This window comes from Sorex araneus, chromosome 2 (assembly GCF_027595985.1).
Source record: "Sorex araneus isolate mSorAra2 chromosome 2, mSorAra2.pri, whole genome shotgun sequence".
In the NCBI taxonomy this organism is placed as follows: Eukaryota; Metazoa; Chordata; class Mammalia; order Eulipotyphla; family Soricidae; genus Sorex; species Sorex araneus.
Window position 1 is genome coordinate 358,301,499 of NC_073303.1, and position 25,350 is coordinate 358,326,848.

Genomic DNA, 25,350 nt, shown 5'->3' on the forward strand with positions numbered 1-25,350 from the left:
TGACCCAAAAAAGCAAAACTTTAAAAAAAAATGCGTGGAGTTTACTCACACAAACAAAATCAGACTGCTCTTGCTAGTGAGTTATAGCAAAGAGAGGGACGCTGGGGGAACAGGGCTGGGATAACACAAGTAACTACTTGGAGAGATCAGCAGGGGATTGATCCACCGAAGGGGTTAATCACACACGCCTCCCAGGCCAGGGTGGTGGTGGGGGCCATCCAGGTTGAGGGCCAAGGGGCAGTGTGACAGGAGCAGGGCCACCACCCCGTTTACTCAGAGGTACAGCCCGATCTGGCAGCTTAAAGGGGGGAGGAGTGGCCGCAACCCCTAAACGGCCCCTAGAGTGGTCTGGGCAAGACCACTCCTCCTGGGGTTCACCTCCCCGCAGCCGGGGACCCCGAAGGCGGGAGCAGGGGCGCGCGCGGACAATGGCCAGGAAAGGGGCGGGCGGAGGGGGTGCTGGGGACCGGCAGCAATTGCTTCATTCTACGCAACAGGTTCCTCAAGTCCGCCCAGTCCAGGGGTTGGCCCTGCTGAGGTCCTAGACGCCCCTCAAAGCGCTGTCCTCCGAGTGATCCTGCATCCACCCCCCCCCCCCAGGTAAGGAGGCGCCTACCACGTGGCCGGCGCCTGGACCGGGACTCCTGTGCCTTTGTCCGAGAGGCAGAACCGGCCCCACTGCGGACCACGCGGAGAGCCTGGCCCCGAGTGTGGCAACTAGTTGTGGGTCTCTGTGTGGTCTCCCGAGGCGCTGGGCTCTGCAGGACTCCCGTGGGGTCCGCACCTGCCGAGGCGTCGCTGGCCGGGAGGGGTGGGAGAGGAAGAGAGGAGCGCGCGGTCGGTGACGGCTTTGCGCTCCGGCACTGGGGGTCGGACTCCAGCGGGTGCACGGAGGTGGCAGGTGAGACCCGGCCGTCTGGGGGGCCCCCCGGGGGACTCCGGTACAGGGCGCGGGGTCTGGGGCGGAGCGCGCAGGAGCAAGCCGGGGCGCGCGCGTGCGGGGCATCCACGCGGTGGGTGTGCGGCGCTTTCATTCAAACTTTGGGGCGTCTTGGGAGGCGTCAGCGAAGGTGTGACCAATCAGAGCCCGGGGACGGGAATAAATTATGCAAATCACCATCTGGCGATGGGTCAGATGACTCCTGCAAAAAACTACCTCCCCTGGAGCTCGCGGGGTGACAGTGGTGAGCCCCGGTTTCCCCGGCGGGTGGCACGGGCGAGGGCACCCCGGGGATCCCGCGCACTGGTCCCTGGTCCCGACACACCCCGCTGAATTTTTTTTTTTTTTTAGTTATTTGCTTTTTTTTTCTTCTTTTTCACCTGCACTTGGAGCGTGTGAGCGCCCCGCGCGCGCGGGCTGAGAAAGTGGCCGCACTTGGGAGTCTCACTGGCTCGGACCTGGGTGCAAACCCGGAGAAGTTTTAAAGCTTTTTTTTTTTTTAATGGAAAGTTTGTGTGGTTTTGCGCGGCGGTGAAACTTTTGCTCTTCGCAGAGCGCGGCGCGGGGGTGTGCGCGGGAAGATGAGGAGCTGCGTTCCCCTGCTCAGCCTCTGGAGCGCCTATTGTTGCGTTGCCGCCGGAGGCCCCGCGCCCCTGGGTCCGGAGGAACGGCTGCAAGGTAACGTGCCTGTCCCTGGGCCCCCGCCGCATGCCCCCAGCTCCTCTGTGCCCCGGCCCCTGGTGTCTTGCCCACCCTTCTCGCGTCCCCTCCACCACACCCCGCTCCCACCGTTCCCGCGGAATCGCCCGGCGTGGCCCCGAGCTGTCCCTTCCGTCCGCTTTGCCGCTCTCCGAAGGGGCATCCCAACCCCGCTCCCGAGCGCTCCACCCTCTCTCGGGATAGAGTTCTCAGAATCGGGGGCTGTCCAGCCGGCCGAACTGACTGCCCGCCCGCAGGCCAGTCCGCCCGTCCACCTTGGCTTTGAACCTGGAGGCTGGCCAGGCTGGAAGGTTGTTGGAAGGAGCGCGCTTGCCTGGCCTTGCAAGCCTGGGTGGGTAGCTGGCTCTGCTTGGACCCTGGCAGCCCTGCAGTGAAGCCAGGAAGCTGCAGGTTGAATGACCCCAGGTGGCCCTGGACCCTCCCCTCCCCTCTTCTTCCTCACCTTCCTCCTTCCTGCGGCTGGCTGTTCTTCCTTCTGACCTCTCTCTCTCTGGCTTCCTGCCACTGGCAGAAGCTTGGAATAAGGTAGGGCCACGTAGCTGGAGTCCCATGTCAGGTAGGGAGGCAGTGGAGAGTCGGGGAAGCCCCTTATTTCATCTCTCACTCTGCTGAGGTTGGAGCGATGTTGTCCCCTATGTGGGACTATGGACTAACGGGGAAAGTCTGATGTAACTTCACCTGAGCAACACGCTTCTGGAGAGTTAATCACGGTCCACTCAACTCGAATGCAAACGGGAAGGCTGCCCTTGGGTGACGGACCTTGGAAATGTGAATGCGCCATCCAGGCTTCTGCCGTGCTGAGCATTCGTGGGCTGTTTCTTGCATTCAGAAAAGCATTGCTTGCCTGCTCGCCCAGGGCCAAGTGTTGGGTAGAGCAGCCAGTCAAGCGGATGAAAGCCCCTGCCTTCTGGGGCTCACCTTTCAGTGATGGGAACATCCCCCAACTTAAAAAAAAAAAAAGGCCAGGGCATGAGAGCTAGCACAGGGGCTAGTGCAGAGGGGTAGTTTGTGTTGCATGCAGCTGACGCTGGTCTAATCCCTGGCACTCCATACGGTCCCTCAACACTACTACAGATCACTCCTGACCATATCGGGTGCCCCCCCTCAAAGAAGCTCCCCTAGTCAAACCCCCCCAATCCATATATGTGCTCTTCAGGGTTAGGGAGAAAAAGTAATAAAGCCGCAGAGGAAGGTTGGCAGGAGGCGATGCCGTTGTAATATGCGTCAGACTTCCCGTGAGAAGGAGGTGAGGAGTGCACCGGGACGCTGGGAGAAGAGCGACCCAAGAGACCCAGGGTGGTGGGCAGGAAGCTAGGGAAGTGAGGATCAGAAGACCGGGCGCTACGGTGAGCCTTCGTGGCCCCTGTCAGGTGTACCCACAGGCCTGCCCCACCAGCCTGCACAATTCCCTTCCCCGTTCTCCTGAATTGTCCTGAGCTGTGTGAGTGGTGGGGAGGCGGCCCACCAGAAGGGCCTGGTTCAAATTTCTGTTCGCTAGGGCTTTTGTTCCTGACTTCACCGACAGAGTCCTGCTCACGTGTGTATTTAGTTGCATTTTCTGGAACCTTATCCTTTTTGCATCTGGTGCCTACTTCTGCCCCTTCCTGCCCCCTCCCCGCCGTGCTGGTCTCTATGGCTGTGAGTCCGAAGGCTTCGGAGCTCAGGGATGAGGGTGGGGAGGGCCCTGGCAGGGCTGTTCAGCGGCTCTGCGCTGGGTTTCCAGGTGGCCCAGGATTTTCCAGGTGGCAGCTGGAGTTTCTCGTTTTCCTGGCCCCTGTTGCAGGGAGGGTCTGTGAGATGCTGAAGGAGTGCATTGGTGAGGCTCCTCGGTGACGATGTGAGAATAAATGATTGTGCCTTGAGCTCGCCTTTTTGTGCCCATCGGTGACGGAGCCGGGCTTGGGTCTCACCGTGTGTGCGTGGTGGGTGCAGAAGCGAAGGATTTCCTGCTCCTAGAAGTTTCTCCATGCTTCAAAACGCTCTGTATTAAACTGGGGCAGAGCCCGGCAGACAGACGCCCGAAGCCTTTGGAGCAAATGCTGCTCGGGCAATGGGTGAACTTGGGGAGGCCACACATAGGGGGGTGACAGCCTCTTACTTCCAGTTCCCACATCCCAAATGTCTCCAAACAGGAAGCTCTGTTTGGGAGACTTATTCGGCACCTAGACTAGGTTTTTCCCCCACGGGATCTTATCTGGCAGCAAAATAAGCCCCAAATAAGCTCTGTCAAGCCTTTATCCCACCCCCAAGTGTGAGCAATTATAGATTTCCTCATAGATATAAGAGTGTGATGTTTGCCAAGAGGGTGGGGCTGGAGAGATAGTACAGTGGGAAGGGCACTTGCCTTGCACACAGCCAACCCGGGTTCAACCCCCAGCACCCCGTGTGCCCTGCCCCAGTGCTTCAGTCCCGCCAGGAGTGATCCCTGAGTGCAGAGCCAGGAGTAAGTCCTGAGCAGCACCAAGGAATGACCCCAAAATTAAAATTTCAAAGAAGCGCAAAAACAAACCCAGAAACGCAGAGGAGTAGAGCCATTAGCTCCAGGCTGCACCTTCCCAAGCCCCCCGCCTCTGTTCTCTCTCCCCAGATGGGTTGCCCAGACCCGCAGCGGAGCCAGCCGTGAGGTTTAACCTCCGCACCTCCACGGACCCAGAACACGAAGGCTGCTACCTCACCCTCGGCCACGACCAGCCCTTGGCCACCTGTGGCTTCAACACGACCGCCAAAACCTTTTTCATCCTTCACGGCTGGACGGTGAGTGGGGTCGAGCCCACCTGCTTCCCACCCGAGCTGATTTTCCTTTTTCTGGGAGATCATCCGGAGGCCCTCCCGAGTCTCCCACTCTTTCCACTCTTTCCTTGGGGGCGGCTTGTGTCTCGGAGAGCTGTGAAGGGGGTAATGGGCGCCTGGCCCCCGGCAGGGTGGTACTTCACGCTGGCACACAGCGTGCTTTCAGAACGGGGCTCTCCGGAGCTCCCCCGGCTCCCCCGGCTCTTAAGGCCCCCTCTAATTAGACTTAATTACCTTGGTCAGCCACTGCCTGGCAGGGGCCATCCCTCCGCCAGAGCTGAGCCGCTCTCCAGCAACTTGACTGGCCCCGAGTCTCCGCGGAACCAGCTGGCCGGGATTGCTGGCTGCGGCTGGCACGGTGCCCTCCTGTGTGCAGAGAGGTGGCTCCGCTTAAAGGCAGTGGGGCCCTTTATGTGCCCTAGCTGAGCAATTCACATTGAAAGGCCCATGACAAACTTCAACAAAAAAGGCCTTTAACACTCCGCTTTAGAGGCCTTTGACTAGGGAGGGATTTATTCATTCATCGAGTGACAGTCACGAGGAAAATGGCACTATTAAGGGAGCAGGTTTCTGCCTGGGCTAATTGGGAGGGGGCATTCCTCCTTTTGAGGATGCGAAATTCATATCCTTTACATGCTTTCTGGGCCTTTAGGTCTATCACAGGCTGCCCGGGGTCGGGCCTGGCGGGAGGGGGTAGGCGCCTACCTCCCTCAGTCAATTGAAAGAGACGACTCCAACCGCCTCCATCCGTCTGTCCATCTGTCCCGGCCTTACGACTCGAGTCCTGCCTTGGGATCTTTTTAAGGCCCCCTGTCAAAATGCAAATACGAACGGCCTGCAAGCAACTTCCCAATGGGTCGCATTCCAGAAAGTTCTTTTGTAGTCTTTGGGAACTTCCAGCAGCAGTTGCTCATAGAAGGGAGATTGTAAATGGAGTTTGGGTTCCCAGGCCAGGCACAGAAAATCTATTTATCTAATAATGTACTTGTGGCTCGGTTTGCAACCGGACCTAGCCACCATTTGTAAGTCGGTGGTGTGGGAAAATGTGTTCTGGATTCTAATTTGCGATTCCGTGGACGGAGCTTTCCTGCTCCAGGGTCACTGGGGGTGACAGAGATGGGCTGTGGGAAGAGGGCCTTTGTTAACTCTGCGTTTGCCTAGGAGACAGCTTCTCCCTGCGTCTCAGTGAGAGAAGCAATTCACCAGGGCAACCCGTCCCCCTGCCTTCCCGGGACTGTCCGGGCTCCCTGGCCCATCTGTGACGGGGACCCAGGCTAACACCAGGCTGGTATGGCACCAACACATTCTCATCGTGACCATCAGCCTCAGTGGTCTTGGATGCCTGCTAAGAAGTTTCTTTTCTTTTTTTTTTTCTCGGTCACACCCAGTGATGCACAGGGATTACTCCTGGCTCATGCACTCAGGAATCGCTCCTGGTGGTGCTCGGGGGACCATATGGGATGCTGGGAATCGAACCCGGGTCGGCCGCATTGCAAGGCAAATGTCCTCCCCACTGTGCTATCGCTCCAACCCATGCTAAGAGAGTTTTGACGGGAAAAGCTTGATGGGATGAAATGAGCAAGGGGAGAGGGGAACAAGCGGGTTGGGGTCCTTCTGCCTGTGCTGGCCTTGTACAGGTGCTTATGGACCGTTGTTGTCAGGGTTCTGGAATCGGCCAGTTAGAGGATTCTAGAACGGGGGGAGGGTTTCTGCCGTGTGGCGGAAGAGTTTGGTGACGTGCCTTGCTTTCTCGGCAGATGAGCGGCATGTTTGAAAACTGGCTGTACAAGCTCGTGTCCGCCCTGCAGACCAGAGAGAAGGGAGCGAATGTGGTGGTGGTAGACTGGCTCCCCCTGGCCCACCAGCTCTACACGGACGCCGTGAACAACACCAGGGTGGTGGGGCACAGCTTGGCCAGGATGCTCGACTGGCTGCAGGTACAGGGGCGCAGGGGAGGGGACCACGCCCAGCTGTGCTCCGGGCTCACTGCTGGCGGGGATTGGGGGACCCTTAGGGGGTGTTGGGGATGGAACCGGGGTCAGCCATCATGTGCAAGACCAGCGCCTTACCGCTGTGCTGTTGCTCTGGCCCTGCTCTTGGCCCCGAGGGGCCGTTATCCTGAGCCTGGGGGCGGTGAGGCAGGATTCAAACAAATGCAGCTTAATGGCTTCACAAAATTACATACAGAAAATAGAGCTTGAGTTAATGATTTTCCTGAGATAAAATTATAGGAGGAAGAGGATTATCTGGACAACACACACACACACACACACACACTCTCACATGAACTGCCCTCTAAACCAGGATCTCACACATGGACACCGTGTGCTCTATTGCTGGTTAGATGCCCTCCTGCCCACTTCCTTTTTCTCAGGATTCTTTTTTTTTTTTCTTTTTGGGTCACACCTGGCGATGCACAGGGGTTACTCCTGGCTCTGCACTCAGGAATCACCCCTGGCGGTGCTCAGGGGACCATATGCGATGCTGGGATTTGCACCCGGGTTGGCTGTGTGCAAGGCAAATGCCTTACCCACTGTGCTATCGCTCCAGCCCCTTCTCAGGATTCTTAAGCATTTCTTTCTTTCTTTTTTTTTCTTTTTGGGTCACACCCAGCAATGCTCAGGGGTTACTCCTGGCTCTGCACTCAGGAATTACTCCTGGCAGTGCTCGGGGGACCATATGGGATGCTGGGGATTGAACCCAAGTCAGCCATGTGCAAGGCAAACGCCCTACCCGCTGTTCTATGTCTCTGGCCTTTCTCAAGCATTTCTTTACTCCTCTGCCTCAGTTTTTGTTTTTTTTGGGGGGGGGTTCACACCCAGTGGTGCTCAGGGGCTGCACCTGGCTCAGGGGCCATCCCCTGTAGTACCAGGCGCCCATACGTGGTGCTGGGATTCGAACCAGTGTTGCAGCCGCAGCCACACGCTAGTCGGGCGCCCTCACCTTTGCACTCTCTCGGGTTTGCCGCCGTTGTTCCACGGAACTCGGTTTCTGAGCCATGGAGTCAGCCGTGAGCTGTTCTGCCGCACCCAGCGCTGTGCCTGGTCGGGCAGTGCCCGGGAGTCCCAGGGACGTGTGGCAAGGAGGCTGGCAGCTCTAGAGCCCCGAGGGTGGGCGTGGGGCTGCCACTGCGCTCAGCTTGGACCCTGATGCTGCTGCCCACCTGCTCAGGCCTCGCCAGGGAGAGGAGACGCAGGCAGAGGCTGCGGGAGGCCGTGGCTGTCACCCTCACTGCCCTCGATGCTGTGCGTTTCGAGGGTCCCCGAGGCCGGACCCTCCTTCCTGTCCAGCTGCGACCCCGGGACTCTGGCCCGGCTCAGGCCTCTCCTCCAGCTCCTTTCACCTCTGCCTGCCGGGGGCGGTCCTGTGCCCACACTCCTGTGGTCTTTCGCAGGGGAAGGACGGCTTTGCCCTCGGCAACGTTCACTTGATTGGCTACAGTCTTGGCGCTCACGTGGCTGGGTTCGCGGGCAACTTTGTGAACGGCACCGTGGGCAGGATCACGGGTAAGCAGCTCCCTCCTCGGCCCTGCAGGCTGAGCTGCCCAGCCCCTCCCTGTCTCCCTCCCTCCCTCCCTCCCTCCCTCCCTCCCTCCCTCCCTCCCTCCCTCCCTCCCTCCCTCCCTCCCTCCCTCCCTCCCTCCCTCCCCCTTCCTTCCCCCTCCCTCCCTCCCTTTCTCCTTTCTTCCCTCCCTTCCTTCTTTCTTTCCCCCTTCCTATCTTACTCCCATCCCTCCCTCCCTCCCTCCCTCTCTCCCTCCCTCCCTCCCTCCCTCCCCCTTCCTTCCCCCTCCCTCCCTTTCTCCTTTATTCCCTCCCTTCCTTCTTTTTTTCCCCTTCCTACCTTACTCCCATCCATCCCTCCCCCCTCTCTCCCTCCCTCCCTCCCTCCCTCCCTCCCTCCCTCCCTCCCTCCCTCCCCCATCCTTACCCTCCCTCCCTCCTTTCTTCTTTCTTCCCTTCCTCCCTTCTTTCTTTCCCCCTTCCTACCTTACTCCCATACCTTCCTCCCTCCTTCCCTCCCTTTCTCCTTTCCTCCCTCCCTTCCTTCCTTTCTTCTTTCCTCCTTCCTACCTTACTCCCGTCCCTTCTTCTCTCCTTCCCTCCTTTCCTCCCTCCCACCCTCCCTCCCTTGTTGCCTCCCTCCCTCCCTCCCTCCCTCCCTTCCCTCTGCCCATCCCTCTCTCTTTCCCTCTCTCTTTCTCCAATCCTCCCTCCTTCCTCCCTCCCTTTCTCCCTCTCTCCCTCCCTCCCTTCCTTCCGCCCATCCCTCCCTCTTTCCCTCTCTACCTTTCTCCAATCCTCCCTCCTTTCTCCCTCCCTTTCTCCCTCTCTCCCTCCCTTCCTCCTTTCCTTCATCCCTCCCTCCCTTACATTCCCCCCCTCCTATCCCTCCCTCCCTCCCTCCCTCTCCTTCTCTCTCTCTCTTTCTCTCCCTCTCTCTCTCTTTCTCCCAGTATCTCCCCAGCAGAGCTCAGGGGCCCGGCCCCCTCCGGGTGATACTCAGCCTGGCTGTGTGGACCGAGAGCTCAGTGCGGGCTGCTGGGCAGGGCTGGGCAGGGCTGGGCAGGGTGGATCTGGGCGCCTGGTGCATGGCTCCAGCTCTTTGCTCTGTTTCTCCCGTTTCCAGCCTGGCTCTTTGGTACCAAATACTCCTGAGGAGGTGGCCCTGGGGTCCGGGAGGGTCAGCCCAGGAGGAAACCAGGAGCGCTTCTCAGATATTCGCCACAGAGCCCTTTAGTGTGGGGACCCTCTGCAGGCCTCCCGGTTCTTTGATTCAATTGATTTGGGGAGGAGCCTTACCTGTAGCGCTATGGGACTCCCGCCGAAGGCCTCACACCAGCAAGGCTGGGGGCTGCTTGTGGTGGTGCTCGGGGGGCCGTTTGTGCTGCTGGGCACCAGGCCTGGGCCTCCCGAGCCCACCAGGACCCGCTTCTCCCCCTTCCCCGCCCCCACCACTTTATTTAAACACATGGGTTACAAAGTTTCCCATGGTGATCGTTACAGGCGGTTAATATTCCAGCACCAGTCCCACCACTGTCACCTTCCCCCGACCAGGGTCTCCACTTCCCCAACCACCCCTCAGGCCCGCCCCAGAGCAGGCCACAGTCACTTATTAGATACCGCTTGTTACCGCTAAATGGCTAATGGAATGCTCAAAAAAGACTTCGGTAAAAGAAAATTTATAAAAATTGTTACATCTCATCATGGGTATGTTAAGTCTTTGAGGGTTTTCTGAGCTGTCATTGCCAGTTACGCCTTCTGGATTCATGTTTTTGGTAGTTTTTTTGTTTGTTTGTTTGTTAGAGATTGGTTGGCTACTTGGTGTCTGATTAGTCACCTAGACGAAGTGTTGATCCTTTCTCTCCCTGTAGTATTTTCGTTAGATTTGAAAATACGTTTTGGGGTCCGGGAAGTGGCTCAGTGAGAGAATCTGTGTCTTTCCTGTGTGATGCCCTACATTTGGTTGCCTGCATCTCTCTCTCTCTCTCTCTCTCTCTCTCTCTCCCTCCCCCCTCTTTCTCTCTCTCTCCTCTCTCCCCCTCCTCTCTCCTTCCTCTTTCTCCTCCCTCTCTCTCTCATCCCCCTCTTTCTCTCTCTCTCCTTCTCTCTGGCCCCCATTCCCCCTCTCCCCCCCCTCTCTCACTCTCACTCTTTCTTTCTTTCTCTCTCCCTCCCTCTCTCTCTCTCTCTCTCCCCCTCTCTCTCCCTCCCTCTCTCTCTTTCCCTCTCTTTCTCTCTCTCTCTTTCTCTCCCTCTCTCTCCCTCTCTCTCTCTCTCCCCTCCCTCTCTCCCCTCCTTTCTCTCTCTCATATTCAGCATAGCTGGAGAGATTTGTTTCTGGTTATCAGACTGCAGGACTGAGCTGCTTCCCGGTGGCCAGTGGTGGCCAGTGGTGGCCAGTGATAGGGTGGCCACAGGTGACAGCTCATTAACCCATTGGTGGTCCAGATCGGATGGGCCCTGAGCCCCTCCGAGCTGTATTGTTCTCGTCCCTCCTGCTAGCCCCCAGAGGGGGGCCTGGCGCTCGGAGTCAGCCGGCCGTGTTCACACCGCCCCCCACCCCTGCCCCCCAGTGCGGGCCAGGACCTCGTCTCGCTGCTGCCAGGACAAACCCCCTTCGCCTGCATCTAAATTTGAGATGAGACGAGCCTTTGGGGCCTTTCGCCTGACCAGGCTGGGTGGCAGCTGGCGGGCCGGGGACTCCGCGGTCAGAATGCTAATCAGCCCTGCCGTGGTCTGCAGGGGCGCAGGGACCTCCTGTCGGGAGCCTGACGCAGGCCCCAGCCCTGGCTCCCGCCGTGGAGTGGAGGGTCTGGGCTGAGCGTGACAGAAGGGAGGGGTCTCCCTCCAGCTGCCAGCAGCCCCCCCGGAGAGTGTGGGGTTTCCCAGAGGCGCGCTGACGTGCCTGCCTCACGGGGGGCTGTGGTGCCCTTGCCCCTGTTTGTGGACGCCCCGGTGGCCTCCTGCAGACCCAGAATCCACAGGTGGAGGGTGGAGCGGAAAACTCTGGGCCTTCCCTCCGTGCGTCTCTCGGGGAACTCGGGCACACCTGGGAGGGGATGGGGGCTGCGAGAGGCACCCGTGCCGTGTGGCTCTCCGGGCTTCTTCCTCATCCTGGGAACCCCAGGTGCACCAGCCGAGTCTGCCCGTGTCGTGTGAGGTCACACGCAGCCCGGAGAGGGGCTCTGACGTCGCAGTCGAGCAGGGAGCAGACGCAGAGCGTTGGTCGTGTGGGGAGCTGCGTCCCACACCCGGGCTGGCCACGTTCCAGGCCTGTCTCCGCCACGGAATCAGGCTGCCTCCTGGGGCGCTGGAGGCACCGGGCGCTGCCGAGGGCAGTGGGTTCTGTGCCCTGACAGCGTGCCCAGCCCTGAGGCTTGCCTGTGTGCTGGCACGCATGCACGCGTGGGGTAGCACCTTGAGGAGTAGGACTCGGCGGAACTGGGGGAGGGTTCTGATCCCTCCCCCACACCTTCACCGCTGAACCAGCCAACGGTGCCTCTTTTGTGGGCCTTAGGGGTGTCCGGCCAGGCCAATCGGGGGAGGGGAGGGCTGGGCCTGCACACCCCGGGGCCTTTGCGCAGGCCCTGGGGGCCCGCGTGCCTCCCACAGAGCCCTGTTTCCATGGCAGTGACCGCCTGCTAGAGACTTTTGTTCACACCCAGCAGAGCCCCCCTCTTGGTTGCAAAACAAAATGACCCTCTGCTGCTTTTGACTTTTTTTTTTTTTTTGGTCCTCCAGAGGGACGGGGAGAGACCCGGAGAGGCTGCGGAAGCAGGTGCTGTGGTCCGTGCAGGCCCTGGACAGAGGGCGTGGCTTTCTGGGTTCTGTTGCCTCCCGGGCTCCCACTGGGCCCCCATCCTCCAGGCTTTCCTAGAAACTTCTGGAAAGTCCGGCATGTCTGCCTCTCCCCTTTCTCCACAGGGATGGATTCTGCAGGCTTACCAGGAATGTGGGCAAGAGCTCTGCGTTGGGCTTATCCCCAGGCGAGCTTTGCAGGGTCGCCCCGTGCTCTGGGTCTGTTGGGTGGGGGAGGGGGGCTGGAGAATTGAATCCTGGTCCTGTCACTGCCTTTCACGACTCTGCCCTCCGTGTGTCTCCTGTCCGGGAGGCTTCCTGGCCTCAGCACTGGAACCCTGGGGTGCTTTCTTGGGGGAGCTGAGCTGTGCTTCTGGGATGCTTCCAGGACCCCTCGCTGTGAGATGCCGGAAGCTTCTCTATAGAGATCTGCTCGCTGGGGATAAAATCACTCCCAGTCAGGTTCGATGATCTCCCCTTTGCTTTGCTGCCCACGGTCTTGTCTTAGCTTTTCCCGGGTATGCTCCATGGCTGCAGACGAAGAGCTTTCTGTGTGGGGACAGCACATGTCCCAATCTTGCTTGGGCCTGGTGACAGGAACCGGGCATTCACATCGACACCACGTGCTTGCCGGGACTGGATGTGCTCGGGCACCTGGAGGGCCGGGGAGATAGCTCGGCGGGGACCGGAACCCAGGTCTCGTCTGCTGAGTCTTGGGCTCCGTCCCCAGCTCCCAAGGCCCGTGCTTGGGAATGGCTCCTAAGTCCTGCTGGTGTGGCTCCAACCCCACACCACACCTGCCGATTCCATTTTAGAAGTGACACTGCAGTGTGGAGCGACTTTTCAACATTTGGTCCAGAGGCCCCTGACCTTGAGAAACCCCAGAGGCATCAAAGCGTGTTTCTGGAGACCACACCAGATCTACCAATCAGGATCTCAGGGCCCAGGGACTTTGCATAGTGTGTGTCTTGTATTCTTTTTTGGTGATTTCCTATTTTGTTTGTGGTTCCCATCTTAAAGGATGGTGAAAATATATCTCTCTATTTAAAAATGTATTTTGTTTTTTTGGGGTCCTACCCAGCTGTGCTTAGGGCTCACTCCTGGCTCTGCACTCCTGGTGGACTCGAACCCTGGGGGATTCGGGGGATCAAACCCAGGTCAACCACGTGCAAGGCAAACACCCTACCCATTGTACTGCCTCTGTAACCTGGAAAATCTCTCTTTATGATGCGTCTGACTGGCCTGTTTGGAGTGACCTACCAGTCTTTTAAATCTACATAGGGGAATTTGGACTTGGTGTGTGTGTGTGTGTGTGTGTGTGTGTGTGTGTGTGTGTGTGTGTGTGTGTGTGTAGGGGGCGCGGGTTGGGTCACACCCAGGGTGCCCAGGGTTTATGCTTGTATCTGTACTCAGGGATCACTCCTGGTTGTACTCAGAACTGTCTCTGTGCTCAGGGGGTCACTCCTGATGGTATTTAGGGGACCATATATAGGTGCTGGGGATCTAACCTGGGTCAGCCATGTGCAGGGAAAGCACTTTTATTTCTTACTCTTGCCCCAGTCTGGAATCTGGATTTTTTTTTTTAATTTTAATTGAATCACTGTGAGATACAGAGTTACAAAGCTGTACATGGTGGGTTTCAGTCTTACAATGTTCCAACACCCATCCCTCCACCAGTATAAGTTTCCTACCACCAATGTCCCCAGTTTCTTCACTCCCCCGCCCCCTCAGCCTGTCTCGATGGCAGGCACTTTCCTCCTCTCTCTCTCTCTCTCTCTCTCTCTCTCTGATTCTTTTTTTTTTTTTTTTTTTTTTTTTTTTGCTTTTTGGGTCACACCCAGCGATGCTCAGGGGTTACTCCTGGCTTTGCACTCAGGAATTACTCCTGGCGGTGCTTGGGGGACCATATGGGATGCCGGGGATCGAACCCGGGTCGACCGCGTGCAAGGCAAACGCCCTACCCGCTGTGCTATCGCTCCGGCCCCTCTCTCTGATTCTTAACACGCTGCCCAATGACGTTTGCGGTTTCAAACATCATTGAGAATCACCCGAGTTCTTTCCAATGCTGCTTCCTCTCAGATACAGGAAGTTATAGGTGAGAAGTGTTTCTCCTTGCAGCTGCGGGGGGAATCTGGACGTGGCCCTCTGACGGGTGGTCTTGGCTCCCCCCTCCGAACAGGTCTGGATCCCGCTGGCCCCCTGTTCGAAGGGGCAGACGTCCACAGGAGGCTGTCCCCCGACGACGCGGACTTCGTGGACGTGCTCCACACGTACACGCGCTCCTTCGGCCTGAGCATCGGGATCCAGATGCCCGTGGGCCACATCGACATCTACCCCAACGGAGGGGACTTCCAGCCGGGCTGTGGGCTCAATGACGTCCTGGGCTCCATCGCCTACGGAAGTGAGTGCCTCGAGGTTTCTGCTTCACACGGCAGTTTGGCTCAGGGATCGGGTCTCCTCCTGCAGCCAGACTTGGCTGGGGGGGGTCCCAGTGCCATTCATACCCCCCCAGCCCCGCCATCCTCTTGCAGGCCTGCGAATAGGCTCTGAGTCGTATTTGGCACTTAAATAGCTTCATAAGACACATGAGCTATCACCTATTTATTACTATTATGTTTAATTTTGTTATTATTGACCCTTTTTCTTTTTTGAGTTTTTTTTTTCTTTTTGGGTCACACCCAGCGATGCTCAGGGGTTACTCCTGGCTTTGCACTCAGGAATTACTCCTGGCGGTGCTGGGGGGACCATATGGGATGCCGGGGATCGAACCCGGGTCGGCCGCGTGCAAGGCAAACGCCCTACCTGCTGTGTTATCGCTCCAGCCCCGACCCTTTTTCTTTTTTTAAAGAAAAAATGACCTAGAATCACAGAACACCAAAATGTCACTTCCCACTACTGCTTTGTATTTCGGTTCTTCCAAAGTGGCCAATTTGCAGGAATAGTTTTTGTGGGTTGCTTTCTGGTCTTTTTATTTTGGAGATTTATTTGTGAGCACGATGATTTTTTATTTTTCTTTTTGGATCACACCTGGCGATGCACAGGGGTTACTCCTGACTCTGCACTCAGGATTTACTTCTGTCAGTGCTCGGGGGACCATATGGGATGCTGGGACTCGAACCCGGGTTGGCCACATGCAAGGTAAATGCCCTACCCGCTAGGCTATCACTCCAGCCCTGATATTATTTTTTAAAAATCACATTGTGTTTGAGCTGGAGCGATAGTACAGCAACTGAGAGTGGCTGACTCAGGCTTGATCCTCGGCATCCCATATAACCTCCAAACACTGCCAAGAGTAATTCCTGAGTGCAGTGCAAGGAGTAACTCCTGAATAGTGCTGGGTGTGACCAAAAAAAAAAAAAAAAAAAAAAGAGAGAGAGAGAGAGAGAGAAAACACATCAACTTTCCCTTTGAAATAATAAAAGGTGGATGTTCTTAAACATCAGCCATGTGGATTGCCATCTGTGACGCTTTTCAAATGCTGCACGGTGGTGCACATCTTGGATGCACTGTAATTTAACTGTCATCACAGTTCTTTGGGACAGGGATCCACTCCAGGGCCCCACACATGTGACACAGGTGCTCGGCTGCTGAGCTATATCCCTAAGTTTGCAACATTTCGCAGATGTAAAAGCACGACGCCTTGTCTTTTTTGCTCATCCCTTGTCTTCACAATGCCTGAGCCAACTCTCAGCTGACTCGGGTTGAACCGCACCTGCTACTGAGCCTGAGGCGGGCGGGGGGGGGGGTGCCCAGACATCTGTCCCTCTGCGGGTTTCTCTGGCTTACCATCTTGGCTCAGGCAGTAGTTTCAGATCTTGGCTCAGGCCCTCTCCCTGCTCCAACACTGCCCTCAGCCCTGTGCTCCCATTCGCACCCACCTTCGGTGGTTAGCCTTTGCCCTGCATGCTAATATCCAAGAAATCCTGCAGGGCCTGGTGGTCCATGCAGGGAGATGGGATGGTGGCACTTGTTGGGCCTGTGAGGATGGGGTTGGGGTGCAGTGATTACAATTTGGATGAGTGGGGAGTGTCTCCCAAACAGTGCTGGGGAGGCCTGGGAGTTCCTCCAGGAGAATCTTAACCAGCTGGTCCAGAAGTCCAATGCTCAAACCCTCCAGTGCTCAGAGGCCTCCAGGGCTGCACCTGGAGATGCTTGGTGGGTGGGGGTGGGGGGCCCTGTGGTGCCAGGGCTCCAACTGGGGTCAGCCGCCTGACCTTTTGTGCCTTAACCCCAGGACTATCTTTCCAGCCTCCACTTAGAACTTTATTTTTTTTCTCTTTTTTGGGTCACACCTGGCGATGCTCAGGGGTTACTCCTGGCTCTGCACTCAGGGATCACTCCTGGCGGTGCTTGAGGGACCATATGGGATGCTGGGGATTGAACCTGGGTTGGCTGTGTGCAAGGCAAATACCCTACATACTATCCTATCACTCTGTTCCTAGGATTCTCTTAAACTATTGAATTTCACCTCTGGTTATGAGAAATAATGATAATCTATGGGCCAGGAAAATCCCAGTGATATTTCCAGGCTAACTCTCAGAAAATAACCTTTATGAGCCTTTGGGTTGAAAGCTACAGTGGAAAGGCCTGGGCTACAAAGATGTGGGCAACCATCTCTTTTTTTTGGGGGGTGGGGGCTCACCTGGTGGTGCTCAGAGGTTACTCCTGGCTCTGTACTCAGGAAGTACTTCTGGCAGTGCTCAGAGGACCCTACAGGATGCTGGGGATCGAACCTGGGTTGGCCGCATTGCCAGGCAAGTGCTCTCCCCACTGTCACTCGCTATGACCTAATCCAACTTTATCAAAGCAGGCGTCCAGATTCAATCCCCAGCGCCCTACGTGGTCCCCTGAGTCCTGCCAGGTGTGATTCCCTGAGCACAGAGCCAGGAGTAAGCCCTGAGCACCGGTGGGTGTGACCCCCCAACACAAGAACACAAACCAACTATTAAAACCGAGGGGGCCAGACTGGAGGCGGTGGCTCTCTGAGCTCTGGCCTCAGTGCCCTTCACCGCCTGAGGCTCCCACTGCCCGGTAGCCTCGTCACCCTGATTAGTGCTCGGGAGAGGCACCTCCTGGCTCTGTGCTCCTTTGGGCCTTCGTGCTGTCTTTCTGGGCCAGCGACAGGGGGGTGTGAGACGGTCTTTAAACTTTTTTTTTTTCTTTTTGAGTCACACCTGGCGATGCACAGGGGTTACTCCTGGCTCTGCACTCAGGAATTACTCTTGCCGGTGCTCGGGACCATATGGGATGCTGGGATTCGAACCCAGGTCGGCCGTGTGCAAGGCAAACACCCTACCCGCTGTGCTATCGCTCCAGCCCCTGAGACGGTCTTTAATTTATTTTTCAACTTTCTTTTAGTGTGTTTTATGGCCCAGTCTTCAATTCTTTTTTTTTGGGGGGGGGTGGTTATTCCTGGCTCTGCATTCAGGAATTACTCCTGGCAGTGCTCAGGGGACCATATGGGATGCTGGGGATCGAACCCTGGTCGTCCGTGTGCAAGGGAAATGCCCTCCCCGCTGTGCTCTCGCTCCAGCCCCAAGTTCTTCAACTCCTGAGTGTCCTGCTGGGCTCCGGAGTGGGGGCCTGACCCAGAGTGGCCGGTTCTGCCCCTTACCCGTCTCCCCCCTTTCAGCACTTGCCGAGGTGGTGAAGTGCGAGCACGAGCGGGCCGTCCACCTCTTCGTGGACTCCCTGGTGAACGAAGACAAGCCGAGCTTTGCGTTCCAGTGCACCGACCCGAACCGCTTCAAGAAGGGCATCTGTCTCAGCTGCCGCAAGAACCGCTGCAACAGCATCGGCTACAACGCCAAGAGGATGCGGAACAAGAGGAACAGCAAAATGTACCTGAAGACGCGGGCCGGCATGCCTTTCAGAGGTGACCCTGGGTCCCCGGGCATCCCCAACAACCACCTCTGCCTTCCCTCCACAGGGTTCCCCGGGGACTCCTCCCGGCCCAGAGGGGAGCCTGGCACAGCTCGTTCCAACCACTGTGGATCACTCTGGACTGTGCCTGCCCTCGGGGAAGCGTATCTTTAAAAATCAGGAGTATGTGTGGGTGGGCGGGCTGACAGCCCAAAGGCACAGCACAGGCCTTGCGTGTATGAGGCCCCGGGCCCTGGTGACGGCTGCACACTCCGGTGGGGAGTGGAATTCCTCTGTGCTGTGAGTTGTTACTCTTCCATCACAGCGTCAGTTTTCCCACTTGAGTTTCCCAGTAAACCTCAGGCCGGGCCCGGGGGCTCCGGGGGCGGGCTTGGCTCTTGGTGTGTTGTAGAACCCTCTGGTTGCTGGGTGCTCTGTGTGGTATTTGAAGCGGAGCCTGATATCTTGGTTCTGAGTTCAGGGTGGCTGGGTCTGAGTTCCTCGGGGGTCCCCCAAGTCTTCAGACCTTGGGGAAGTGGGATGCCATTGGGCAGAAGCGGGCTGGGGCAGGAGTCCTGGGTTAGGCCTGAGGGATACACCAGATATCCCTGAATAATTGTGGTACCTTTTCTTTTCATTTCAAAATTTTGTAGTAAAACTTTGAAAGAGCCACACAGTGAGGGGAACTCAGTCAAGGCCCTAGAGTGTCGATAACAAAGACTGGTAGTGGAGTGCAGATTGAGAGCACCAGATTAAGGGGATAAGTGGACCAGAGTTGACCCAGGGACATGGGGTGGGGGTGGGGGGGGGCGGAATCACGGACACGTTGAAGGTGGTGAGCTGAGGTCACTTGAGGTCACTGTGTACACCAAGACCATTGTAAATACCTGATTTCTAAAAAAAAAAAAGTCAGATAATGGTTAAACCCTATCTAGGGGAAGAATTTTGGTTTAAGATCTGGGACACTTAAATTATTACAGTGAAATACGGTAGTTCCCTGTAAGTTCTGTGGGCTGGGTACAACGGAGTCTGGGGAGGGGGGTCCTGAGAGGTGGAACAAGGCCCCCAAACGTCCGTGTCCTACTGTCTCCGCAGTTTACCATTATCAGATGAAGATCCACATCTTCAGCTACCAGCACTCGGTGGAAATCGAGCCCAGCTTTTACGTGACCCTTTATGGCACCAATGCTGACTCCCAGGTCCTGCCTCTGGAGATGTAAGCCACGCGGCTGCTGCCCTGGGTTCGGGACGGGGCATGGGTCCAGGAAGGAGGCAGTCAGAGCAGGACGGCCTCGGGCGATCGGGGGTGGGCTGAGGGGGAGGCCGGGCGTCTCCCCCTCTGGGGTGCTCCTGGGTGTGCCGGATCAAGGCCTTGACTCAGACCCGTGCTGGGCCGGAAGTTGCCCACTGAATCACAGCAGGAGCGGCTGCTGGGTCAGCATGCAGAACCGCCATCTGGGTGTAGCCTCCGCCTGTCAGCTGCGGCTCTGGCCGACGAGGACTGACTCCCCGTGTACCTGCCGAGCTCTGACGGGGCGGAGGGGAGGCTGAGCTGCCTGCCTGGGTTTTCTTAGTTTGTTTGTTTGGGGGTTTGGGGTCACATCCAGTGACGCCAGGGGTTACTACTGGCTCTGCACTCAGGAATTACCCTTGATGGTGCTTGAGGGACCATTGGGGATGCCCAGGATAGAACCCGACGCGGCCACATGCAAGGCAAATAAATGCCTTACCCGTTGTTATAACCCGGCCCCTGCACACACGGGTACTCAGCGCTAGTGGAGCTGTGCTGGGAAGTTGAATTCTTGTCATCCAACACTCGCTTTCAGTGTTCAGGGGCTAGGTGGCAGATCCGGTGTGTGTGTGCACAGGGCCAGGTGGAGCCTGCAAGTGCCGGATGAAGGGGCAGGGGTCCCCAAGAGGCAGACGCTGGGGCTGCTGGGGGAAATGGGGCTTGCTGCTCTCTGGCTCCTGCCCCCCCACCCCCGAAGCCTCAGATGGGCAGAGGCTCTTGATGGTTTGAGAGGGTGCGAGAGGGCACTGCTGAGCATCGCCGTGGCCCAGCTGGGGGGTGGCAAGGCCCCGAGCTGGGGAAGCACCTCCTGCCTGCTCATGTCTCTCTGGTCACAGTGGCCCCATTATCACCCCGGGGGTCCCGATGGGCGGGAGCGAGACCAGCCTCTCTCTCGCCCTACAGAGTGGAGAAGATCGGGTTGAATGCCACCAACACCTTCCTGGTCTACACCGAGGAGGACCTGGGTGACCTCCTGAAGATCAAACTCAGCTGGGAGGGCGCCTCTGAGTCCTGGTACAACCTGTGGAAGGAGCTTCGCAGCTACCTGTCCCGACCCCGCCATCAGGGGCGGGAGCTGAGTATCAGGCGCATCCGGGTCAAGTCCGGAGAAACCCAGCAGAAGTGAGTGTCTGGGACCCCCTCGGGGCCTGGGCCCACCATGCCCCTGGGGTGCTCTTTCCTTTGCCAGCCCAGAACCTTCGTGGCTCCAGCACTTGGGCACGGCAAGGCGGGGAGCCGTGCCTTTTATTTTATTTTATTTTTTTTTGCCTTGGGGGCCACACCCAACAGTGCTCAGGGATCACTCCTGGCAGTGCTCTCTGAACTGTGGGGGCCAGTCTTGAGTCTTGACCCCAGAGAAAGTGCTCTATAACCTTCCTCCTTCCCGTCTCCTGGGAACTTCTGGGCATTCTGTCGGACGGGGTTGGTCCTCTGCTCTTCTTCTATTTTTTTGGTTTGGTTTGGGGTTTGGGCCACACCTGGCGGGGCTCAGGGGTTTCCCTGCCTCTGCTACTCAGGAATCACTTCTGGCGGACTTGGGGGACCTTTGGGGATGGTGGGGATGGAGTTTGGGTCAGCAGGGCAAGTGCCCTACCCGCTGTCCTGTCACTCTGGCCCATCTCTGCTCTTGTTCTCATTTGCACGACCTGATGGTGCCCAAGGAGGGTCCCCTAATGGACTGTCACCTCCTGGAGAGGTTCTTTGCGCTGCTGGAACGTGGCTAGTGCCCAGCAGCTGTGGGGCCAGGGGTGCTCCAAATCTGTTGATTGTGGACTCATGCTTGCTTGCCCACCGCCGAGGCTGGGGCAGCCCACTGGCTTGGCCACATGTTCTAGTTGCAGCAGTGGTCAGGCCTCTGCCCTGTCCTGGCTGGCTTGTTGCCGACTCTCCGAGCTCAGTGGTGCTGTTCGTGTGTTTACGAGCGAGTTCCTCCTGGATTCTGCCACCTTCTGAGTTTAGCGTCTGCTGTGGACATAGGAATCCGAGTGTAGAGAGTATGTGATGGTGGAGCCCTAAGGTCACAAAGGATTCCACACCCTAAAGAAAGGACAGTAACAGAAGGGACATTTGTTGGAGCTTCTTAGGTGGGGGTACCAGGCAGTTCGGCCTTCTGGACAGAAGGGGACAGGGGTGATGAACAGCAGGTGCAGGATGGGCATGTGTATTGCCTGGAATTCAACCCCAGGCTATGCCCAGTCCACCCAATGATGTTTGGGGACCTTCCGGGGGAGGCCAGGTGTAGGGTGCCTGTGGGAAGAGCGTTCTGGGGGTTCTGATGGTTCTGGAGTCAGCATGGCCCCAGGAGAATGCTCTTCCACTTGCTCTGGCTTCCGGGGAGCCAGACAGTCCTGCCTTGAGGGCACGCCCTGCACCAGGGCCCTGCAGTGCTGGCCACAGCCGTCCCTCTTCCCTCCCAGGCTGACTTTCTGTGCCCAAGACCCCGAGAGCACCAGCATAGGCCCGGGCCGGGACCTCTGGTTTCACAAGTGCCGGGACGGCTGGAGGATGAAGAATGAGACCAGGTAACGGGGCTTCTGCTTCTGCCGGTCTGTGCAGCTTGTGGTGAGGGTCCTCGAGTGTGGACAGGGGGCGGGACACTTGGGACGTCCTTGGGACAGAATAGGTGGCATTTCCTGCCCAGGGGAAGCTGAGCTGCTCTCAGAAAACCTGGGATATGCTCGACCCGCCCTCGGTGCCATCTTGCTACAACCAACAGTGAAGAATCCGAGCCGTTCCGGCAGGCACCGCAAGCCGGAGATTGCTCCGGACCCCAGACAGGGCCCACAACACCAGGGTGCCAGATGGAGAGGGTACAGCCAGCACGCCTTCTCCAGATGGAGGCCCAGCGACACTGAGCTTCTACTAACATGGCTCTGGTATGCGGGACTGGGACATCTCCAAACCACAGGGGAGGGGGCATTTAATGGGTTGGCGCCAGCCCAGTTTCCAATTTGCCCTGGCCGCCGGAAGTGATGCCTTCGACCTGCCCTTGGCGCCATCTTGCCACAACCAACAGTGAAGAATCCGGACCGTTCGGGCAGGCACTACAAGACAGAGATTGCTCTGGACCCCAGACTGGGCCAACATCACCAGGGTGCAAGACGAAGAAGGTACAGCCAGCACACCTTCTCCAGATGGAGCCCCGGCGACACTGAGCTTCTACTAACATGGCTCCGGGATGCAGGACTGGGACATCTCCAACCTTTCCTGATATACAAAATATATGCTCAGGAATGGCTTCACCACCCCTGAGCGTCCATTATCCCAGAGGCACAGAAACCAATCTCAGAACGCAGCGGCTGCTGGCAGATATACTCCTGGACTCTGAACTAAGCTACGGCCCCTACCAGCCACGGTAGGGGAAGGGTTTCTGTCCCTTGGCCTTTTCCCCCCTGGACAGCATGGCAACTGCCACCATTCAGAACCAATTGGACAGAGAGGTAGGAGTTTGCAGTGATGGGACGGGATGCATAGGGAATCTTGCGATGGGGGAGCAGAACTGGCCCTGCCTCCTGCCCAAATGAGACCCCGATGGACAGCTCCTCCGCTCCTGAACAGCCACGATCCCAGCGCCACAGAAACCAATCTAGGAATGCAGTGGCTGCTGGCAGAAATACCTCTGGACTTAATACCAGAATTCCAAATCTGGGCAGCCGCTTTCTCGACCGTGCAACATCATATGCTCTTTGTTATCAACAATAGAAAACATACAATTTAATGATGCCATTCCGACAGGTCTGACTGTTGGAGGAAGAACTCCAAATAATGATAGTGAGTTTCCTGTCGAAAATTGAATGTAGGGGCTGGAGCGATAGCACAGTGGGTAGGGCGTTTGCCTTGCATGCGGCCGACCCGGGTTCGAATCCCAGCATCCATATGGTCCCCTGAGCACTGCCAGGAGTAATTCCTGAGTGCATGAGCCAGGAGTAACCCCTGTGCATCGCTGGGTGTGACCCAAAAACCAAAAACAAAAAAAGAAAGAAAAGAAAAAGAAAATTGAATGTAATCAAAGTAAGGAAAGAGGAAAGTGAAAATCATCTGCGACACAGGCAGAAGGGGAGTGGGAGGGGTGTATGCTGGGGTTATTGGTGGTGGAACATGTGCACTGGTGAAGGGATGGGTATTTGAGCATAGTATGACTGAGACTCAATCCTAAAAGTCCTGTAACTGTTCTCTCTGTGACTCAATTAAAAACTAAATTAAAAAAATATATAGTAAAAAAAAAAGAAAGAAAACCTGGGATATGAAGCTATGTGTGTGTTGGGGGGGGGTGAGGAGGAGGGGACCTTGTACCGCCTTGCCCCTGCCCTGGGCCTGCTGGAGTGGGATCTTTCCGTTTCCGAGGGCTGCTCTCTACACCTTATATTTTTGGGGGTGGGTTGGTTTTGGGGCCACACCTGGCAATGCTCGGGGGTTACTCCTGGCTCTGCACTCAGGATTACTACTAGTGGGCTTGCGGGACCCTATGGGATGCCGGGGATCGAGCCTGGGTGGGCTGCCCGCAAGGCAACCACCTACCCGCTGTGTTACCTCTCCGCACCCCACCCTGTCCTTGCCGCCCCCTCCCCCCATCTTTCGCTGAGCTTCTCTGACATGGCTGACTCAGTGGGAAGGTTCTAGAGCTCTGGGTGTCCTGGAAACTGGGTTGAGTAGGGAGTGGAGTGGGAGTGAGAGCAGCACGAAGCACAGAGCCCTTTGGGGGGTCTTCAGGGACCCAGTTGGTGTGACTGGGCGTGAGTGGAGAGCCTCCTTGCTCGCCCCTCGCAAACCCAGGCTGGAGTCCCGTCTAGGGTCTTGTGAGGCATGGGGAGTCTGGGCTGCAGGGGCACTGACCTGCGGTGCAGTTGGGGAAACTGAGGCACAGGAGGTCAGGGCCGGGCGGTGGGAGCGGGAGGGAACGGTGAGCCCATGCTCTTACACAGGTGCGTGGGGTCCCGCCGGCCCAGCTGCTGGCTCACCTTGCCCCGGTATCAATTATGGAGCAGCTGAGCTGTGTGCCTGGGCTGGGTCCCCTGTGATTAACCGTCTGCCAGCTGGGGCGGGGAGCTGGCACTGGCACAGCTGCTCTGTCTCCTGTTCAGAGGCCATCCTCGTGCCCACGGGACTGTGTGGTGCTGGGCTCTGCCCCCGTCCGATTATGGGGCTCATAAGTCCAGGGGAGGGGCAGTGATCTCCCCTGGGAGCGTCATTTGAAGTTTGGGGTGCTGGAATGTGTGTCTCGCCGTGTGCCTCCCCTCCCCCATAACATCACTGAGCCCCAGGGCAGCCCTGAGAGACAGCCCCTCGAGAGACTGGACATGCCCAGGAAAGAGCTCTTATTCATAGCCATTTTATAGCTATTTTTATCGAAACATTTAAAAAAATTGTACGTTAGGCCACACGGCTACAATAGTACTAAATGCTATTGATGCACAAAGCATCCATGTCCAAAGTTACTGCCCCTTCCACATGCCCACCAACATACCCTCCACCACTGTCCCCGTGGTGGACACCTCGGGTCCACCCCGCCCCCCAGCCCTCCCCCCCTGGCAGACAGCGCCCTCAGTATTCTTGGTTTGATTTTTTTTGTTTTCTGTTGGGGCCACACCTGGCAGTGCTCAGGGATCACTCTGGGGTGCCAGGGATGGAAGCTTTGCAAGGCAAGCGCCCTGCCTGTCCTGCTAATTCCCCAGCCCCTTCTTGTTATTTATTTACTTATCTTCTTGGTGGGTGGGGTCGCACCCAGTGATGCCCGGACGTTACTCCTGGCTCAGCACTCAGGAATCACACCTGCCGGTGCCTGGGGAACCATATGAGATGCTGGGGACTGAACCTGGGGTCGGCTGTGTGTGAGGCAAGCGCCCTACCGGGGATGTATCTCTCCAGCTCCGTTTCCTTCTTGTTACTATTATAAGATTGTTTCTTCTACATTACCGCCAGAACTTTGTAACTGTTGAGAATGCTAGTCACCCCGGCTGCCTGAGCGGGAAGCCCAGGGGGTGGGAGCCTGAGCGTGAGCATGGTGCCCGGGGCTGCATCACCCCCGCGTGTTCTCTCTGCGAGAGACGAGGAGGCGCCAGAGTGGAGCAGGGTGTGGCGTGTCGGCGCTCAGAGAGAATCCAACGCCTCTCTCTGGCCGACCCTCCTGGTCTCTCGATTATTTAGTAGAGAGCACCACAAATGGTTTCTTCCCCTCATTACCTTGTGAGCGTGTGTGTGCATGTGTCGGTGTATGTGCACGTGTCGATGTGTGTTCATGCACACACGTGTGCACGTATGCAAGTGTGTGCCATGGTGAGTACCATGCTGAGAGCGTAACTGGGGTGCCCTGGTGGGCTTGCCAAGCCGGCGAACCCACACACCACCTCTGTGCTCCTTCCTTCCAGCCCACCCCTGGACCTGCCCTGAGCGCCCACCTTCGTGCCTGCGGAGGAAAGTTGCTGCCCAGAGGGACGTCGCCCCTCGGC

The 25,350-nt window shown here is 57.4% G+C and overlaps 1 protein-coding gene across 1 annotated transcript; it reads left to right on the plus strand.

Moving 5' to 3' along the window:
• Positions 1-1,484: 1,484 nt before the first annotated feature.
• Positions 1,485-25,350, plus strand: LIPG (lipase G, endothelial type). Its single transcript, XM_004616158.2, has 10 exons — positions 1,485-1,618; positions 4,248-4,414; positions 6,208-6,387; positions 7,845-7,956; positions 13,931-14,152; positions 17,384-17,626; positions 18,709-18,829; positions 19,808-20,026; positions 21,322-21,426; positions 25,270-25,350. The coding sequence occupies exons 1-10, from the start codon at positions 1,522-1,524 to the stop codon at positions 25,289-25,291; spliced, it is 1,488 nt and encodes a 495-aa protein (XP_004616215.2). The 5' UTR covers positions 1,485-1,521; the 3' UTR covers positions 25,292-25,350.